Genomic DNA, 6,849 nt, shown 5'->3' with positions numbered 1-6,849 from the left:
CAGGAGACTCGTTTGAGCCCAGGAGTTGGAGGTTGCTGTGAGTGTGATGCCATGGCACTCTACCCAGGGGGACAGCTTGAGGCTCCTGTCTCAAAAAAATAAATAAATAAATAAATAAAAAGCCTAAGGATCTCTGTAAACCCCAGTCCTGACATTCTACTTATCTTTTGGAGATTATTTAGCTTTGCCTTTACTCATGGCAAATTACTTTCTATTACTATGGATCACAAAAATACTATTCATAAACAATTTTGTAAAATATAGAGTTATAAAAAACAACAGAGATCACTAATAATATTGTACTAAATAGTACTGATTCATAACAATTGTGTGTGATAAAACTCAGAAAAAGGGAATTTTTTTCTTGCCTTGGAATTTGGTCTATTGTTAGACATAATGTTTTACAATTTTCCCAAATAAACAGCATTAAGGTTACTACTCACCGTAGACTGAGGCAGTCCTTTGCTACTGTTTCGACCTCTGAAAAGATTAAATATTGTTTCCGTCAAATTAACAGGCTAAGTAAGCTAAAAATAATTTCAAACATAAAATGTCTTATAATTCCATTAAAATAAAAGACAGACCATCTCTGAAGAAGACTCATCTAATATTAAGTCTAAAGCCTCTTGCATAGTTCTATCTGTGTTTTGCCATCCCAGAGTCCCAGAACAGGAGGGGTCATGGAAGAGAAGAAAGAGGAAACAATGTAAAATTTATTAAAATACAGTGAATGCCCTTATCAACTCACTCTTCCCTTTCCTAAGGCAATAGGAACAACTTAGGTTATTTTGCTTCTAAAATTTGAATGAAAACATTCAAGCCATTATTTTTCTCTCTTGCAAGACACCAGTTTATCATTTTGTTTAAATGTAAATGTTTCCTTATGCTTTTGAAATAAATTTCCTTTTGTAATTTGAAAAAAAAAATCCAGTGAATGAAGTAAAAATGAAAATGGACTAGTAGAAGAAAAAACACTAAACACAAACTGATAATAATCTCTGCTTCAAACATAACCAATGTCATTAAGAGGTGCTCAGAAATCAATACAGTACATTCTATCCATAGTTTATTTAACCAACATATTTGACAGACACCAAGCCACCTCTCTCATTTTCCTTCCACTTGTAAAAAATCAGGTAATATTATTTAGGACTTCAGAAAACAACTGAAAATATGTCAAACCATTTAAAGCACTTTCACGTCTAAATACTATGTACCTCTGTGAGGTTTTTTTTTTTTTGCAGTTTTTGGGAGGGGAATTGGGCCAGCACCCCACTCCTTGAGCCACAGGTGCAGTCCTCGGCAAGGATCTTTATAATAAGTGCCTTTCCCTCCCAACTCTCCCATCAGAAAAGATGCAAAACACAAAATCAGCTGCCAAGTACTTTCAAGTAAGGTGGACTCTATTTTCAAGTGAATGTAAATACAACTTAAAGTTTATTCCAATGGAAAAGCTTATACCCTGGGGCAGCGCCTGTTGCTCAGAGACTAGGGCATAGGCCCCATATACCGAGGGTGGTGGGTTCAAACCCGGCCTCCGCCAAACTGCAGCAAAAAATAGCCAGGCTTTGCGGCAGGTGCCTATGGTCCCAGCTACTTGAGAGGCTGAGGCAAGAGAATCGCCTAAGCCCAAGAGCTGGAGGTTGCTGTGAGCTATGACGCCACAGACTCTGCCGAGGGCAACAAAGTAAGACTTTGTCTCTGGAAAAAAAAAAAAAAGAAAGAAAGAAAATCTGGGCAGCCCCATATGCCTGAGGTGGTGGATTCAAACCGGCCAAAAACTGCAAAAAAAAGAAGCAGCAGCTTACGCCCCTTAAAGTAATAATAATAAACTTTGTGCTTCTATCCAAAGGAAAAAAAACAAAAGAGAATAAAAAAACTAATAAATCGGCTCTGTGCCTGTAGCACAGTGGTTACAGTGCCAGCCACATACACCAAAGTTGTGGGGTTCCATACCAGCCTGGGCCATTTAACCAACAATGACAACTGCAACAAAAAAATAGCCAGGCGCTGCGGTGCGTGCCTATAGTCCCAGCTACTTGGGAGGCTGAGGCAAAAGAATCACTTGAGCCCAAGAGTTTGAGGTTGCTGTGAGCTATAACGCCACAGCACTCTACCAAAGACATAGTGAGACTCCATCTCCAAAAAAAAAAAACAAAAACTGATAAACTGGAATATTTCCCATCAATATTAGTCACTCTGGACCAATATGACTGAGATTTCATTTTAGTAAAATAATCAACAATACTCAAAGCCAAAATTTAAAACATTCAAGAGGAAGCAAAATTCAGGTCCAAATATCTAGTAGTATGACTGGTATCACTCTTAGTAGGGTAGCATTGGTCTTAGAACTCTTGATGGCAGTCCTGGCCTGGTCTCCAACTCTATCACCACTTTCTCTCATCTAAGAAAATAATGACTTGAACCAAATGACCTCTAAGATTCCTTTCATTTCTACTATTCTGCTTCTGTAACTGCTTGACTCTCACACAGCACAGCAAAGAAATTCTTAAAGTCTAAGTAATATGATTAAAAATCTGTCATTTAGGCTCGGCGCCTATAGCTCAACCGGCTAAGGCGCCAGCCACGTACACCTAAGGTGGCGGGTTCGAATCCCCAGCCCGGACCCGCCAAACAACAATGACGCCTGCAACCAAAAAAAAAAAAATAGCCGGGTGTTGTGGCGGGAGCCTGTGGTCCCAGCTACTTGGGAGGTGGAGGCAGGAGACTCGCTTGAGCCCAGGAGTTGGAGGTTACTGTGAGCTGTAATGCCACGGTACTCTGCCCAGGGGGACAGCTTGAGGCTCTGTCTCAAAAAAAGAAAAAAAAAAAAAATCTGTCATTTATAGAACTTGCTATAAATCAGATACTATGGTAAGCCCTTCACATGTATTGCATCTGATCTATCACCTCTAATCTACTTTACAGGTGGGGAAACGAAACCGTAACAATATTTTCTATTCATTTTTTTTTTTTTTTTTTTTTGGAGACAACTCAATTTGTCACCCTTGAGTACTGTAGCGTCATAGCTCACAGCAACCTCAAACTCCTGGGCTTAAGCAATTCTCTTGCCTCAGCCTCCCAAGCAGCTGGGAGTACAGGCACCCTCCACAACATCTGGCTATTTTTAGAAATGAGGTCTCATTTTGGTTTAGGCTGGTCTCCAACCTGTGAGCTCAGGGAATTCACCTGCTTCACCCTCCCAAGTATTGGGATTACAAGCGTGAACCACTGAGCCCAGCCTTTATGTTTATTTAGAGATAAGGTCTCACTCTGTTCCTTAAGCTTAAATCAGCAGCAACATCAGAGCTCTATGCAACCTCAAAGTCCTGGCTTCATTCAGGTGATCTTCCCTTCTGGGCCTCTCCCCAGGGTTCTGAGATCACAGAAGTAAGCCCCTGCTCCAGCCAACAATTAAGTCTTGACCAAAATCATTAAGTTCATGAATAGTAGAGCTGGTATTTAAATCAGGTGTATGTGGTCCATCATCCAGGTTTTTCCTTTTTCTAGGTTATGCTTCCTTTCTGAAATTGCATCACAAGAAATAAACAGCCTTTGCTGAACTAAATTTCTTTATTTTTTCAAAACATTATTTGAATTCACTATTTTTAAAAGGCTAAAATGCCTAAATCTTACTTAGAAGGATTATTTTGTCCTGCTGGCTGCTGAGCCGCTACAGTTACAAAACCTTGAACGGGGAAAGCAAGATGGCTCAATCTCTGTAATCCTAGTACTCTGGGAGGCCAAGGCAGGAAGATTTCCCTGTGCTCAGGAGTTGCTTGAGAAAGAGCAAGACCCCATCGCTACTAAAAATAGAAAAATGTGGTGGCGCCTGTGGCTCAAAGGAGTAGGGCACCAGCCCCATATGCTGGAGGTAGCAGGTTCAAACCCAGTCCAGCCAAAACCTGAAAAAAAAAAAAAAAAGAAAAAAGAAAAAGAAAAATGAATTGGGCATTGTGGCCGGGACCTGCAGTCTTACCTTGGAAGCCTGAGGCAGGAAGACAGCTTGAGCCTAGGAGTTTGAGGTTGCTGTGACCTAGGCTAATGCCCTGGACAACAGAGTGAGATTCTGTCTCAAAAAAAAAAAAAATCTTAAATAAATGCGATTAAGTGTTCTTAAAAACTCATATGGCCTCCCTGACCAAAGTTACTTACTTTAGAACATAACATTCCTTTATAGAAGTCATATTCTTTTTGCATTGATAATACAGTTACATCTTTGACAACAAAAAGCAACTATTTGACAATCCAGTTTAGTACAACAAATCATTCAGCAGGGAAAAAAAAAATTTTTTTTTTTTTTGAGACAAGAGTCTCAGTATGTCACCCTTGGTAGAGTGCCATGGCGTCACAGCTCACAGTAACCTTAAACTGTTGGGCTTACGCGATTCTCTTCCCTCAGCCTCCCAAGTAGCTGAGACTACAGGGACCCACCACAATGCCTGGCTATTATTTTTTGTTGTTGTAGTTGTCATTGTTGTTCAGATGGCCCAGGCAGGTTCAAACATACCAGCCCTGGTGCCAAGCCTTTTTGTTTTTTTCTTGTTTTTTGAGACAGAGACTCATTTTGTCACCCTTGGTAGAGTGCTTTGGCATCACAGCTCACAGCAATCTCAAACTCTTGGGCTTAAGTGATTTTCTTGCCTCAGCCTTCCAAGTAGCTGGGACTACAGTCCACCACAGTGCCACTGTGGTGGCTACTTTTGGCTATAGTTGTCATTGTTGTTTGGCAGGCCTGGGCTGGATTCAAACCTGCCAAGGCAAAAATTTTTAAAGACTCACAGTGGCACAAAGTACAGAAATCACCATTTTCCACTGATGGATTAGTACCCATTGGCTGGATACTCAAGATGATGTTAAGTATCAACCCCATCAAAGCAGCAGTCTCAGAAACTGAAAAGGCCCAAATTCTTTGTTTTTTTCTTTGCTAATAAATTCAAATAATGTTTTAGTTGTAATTTTTAAACTAGAATTTTGGACCAAATTGTTGTATTTCATATAGAAACAAATACTGAATCTCAAATAAAAATTAAAAAACAAAAAGCCAAGATCATATTCTAGTCCTAAGTACACTGATAATTAGATGGATCAGGTATAATAGAAAAACAATATCCAGGATTTTGTCGTTTTTTGTTTGTTTGTTTTTTATAGAGACAGAGCCTCACTTTATCGCCCTCAGTAGAGTGCAGTGGTGTCACATGGCTCACAGAAACCTCCAACTCTTAGGCGATTCTCTTGTCTCAGCCTCCTGAGTAGCTGGGACCACACCGGCCTGCCACAAGGCCTGGCTATTTTACTGTTACAGTTCAGCCAGGGCCAGGTTTGAATCTGCCACCCTTGGTATATGGGGCTGGCACCCTACCCACTGAGCCAGAATGCCAAAATAAAGAAGTTTAGAAAAATAATAATGTATACTGCTTCAAAATAATAAAACAGGACAAAGGAAATGGATAGGTTTGTAATGGAACAAGACTGACATTAGTTAATAACTGTTAAAGCTAAGTGACAGTATGCAGGAATTCATTATACCAATGTCTACTTTTATACATTTTCTCTAAACTAAAAAAAAGTGCCTTATATGATGAAACAGGAGGCTAAATCTCATCAAGCTTGTAAATCTACCATTCTGTAGAAAACATGAATACAGAAGATTATCTGATACATACCATGAGAAAGTCTTCCCTAATAGATAAATAGCATGAAAAAAAAAAAAAAAAGAAACCAGCATGAGGGGAGAACTATTTTGTTTTTTTGAGACAAGTCTAACTGTCACCCTCAGGAGAGAGCCATGGCATCACAGCTCACAGCAGCCTCCAAACTCTTGGGTTTAAGCAATTCTCTAGCCTCAGCCTCCCAAGTAGGTAGGACTACAGGTGCCCGCCACATCACCCAGCTATTTTTTGTTGCAATTCTCATTGCTGTTTTAGCTGGCCAGGGTGGGGTTCCAACCCCACCCTACCCACTGAGCCACAGGCACCGCATGGGAAAATTGACAATATAAAAAAACACATAAATAAAAAGCAATGTTTAAATCAAAGGCAATCAATCACACAAGACCACAGGAGGCAAAATCTTTTATTTTTTTGGAGAGAGTTTACCTTGTCACCCTTGGTCAAGTGCTTGTAGCATCATTGCTCTCACAACCTCAAACTCCTGGGCTCAAGTGATTCTCTTGACTCAGCCTCCCAAGTACTAGAACTACAGGCAACTACCACAAGGCACAGCTATTTTCAGAGATGAGGTCTTACTCTGGCTCAGGCTCAAACCTGTGAGCTCAGGGAATCCACTGACCTTAGCCTCTCAAGTGCTGGGATCACAGCCATGAGCTACCATGTCCACCTTTTATTTTATTGTTTTGAGACAGAGTCTTACTTTGTCACCCTCGGTAAAGTGCCATGGTGTCACAGCACACAGCAACCTCAGCCTTGGGTTCAATTGATCCTCTTGCCTCAGCCTCCCAAGTAACTGGGACTACAAGGCAACCACCACAACGCCCAGCTATTTTTAGAGCTGGGTTCTTGCTCTTGCTCAGGCTGGTCTCAAAGTCATGAGCTCAGGCAATTCCCACCTCCCACCCCAGCTCAGTGTCCCAGAGTGCTAGAATTACAGGAGTGAGCCACTACACCAGGTCTGGAGACTAAATCTTTTAAAAAGCAATCAAAAGCAGGGCTTCCCGATTTCAGACCTTACAATAAAAACATAATAATCCAAACAGTGTGCCACTGGCTCAAAGACAGACATAAAAACAGCACAGAATATAGAGTCCAGAAATAAACCTTCACATACAGTCAAGTGATTCTTTTTTTTTTTTTTTTTGAGACAGAGCCTCAAGCTGTCCCCCTGGGTAGA

General features: G+C 40.7%; 1 protein-coding gene across 7 annotated transcripts in view; it reads right to left on the bottom strand.

Annotated features, from left to right (window-relative positions):
* The window catches only part of ATXN2 (ataxin 2), a 151,023-nt gene that overhangs the window by 109,851 nt on the left and 34,323 nt on the right, over positions 1-6,849 (bottom strand). For all 7 annotated transcript variants that reach the window (XM_023516870.1, XM_003795987.2, XM_023516871.1 and 4 more), the window contains exon 2: positions 444-480. In XM_023516870.1, the coding sequence (XP_023372638.1) occupies positions 444-480 (37 nt within the window). The remainder of the gene's footprint in view (positions 1-443; positions 481-6,849) is intronic.

Source organism: Otolemur garnettii, unplaced genomic scaffold (genome assembly GCF_000181295.1).
Source record: "Otolemur garnettii isolate 467f Iridium unplaced genomic scaffold, OtoGar3 scaffold00099, whole genome shotgun sequence".
Lineage (NCBI taxonomy): Eukaryota > Metazoa > Chordata > Mammalia > Primates > Galagidae > Otolemur > Otolemur garnettii.
This window is presented reverse-complemented; position numbering and strand designations above follow the sequence as displayed.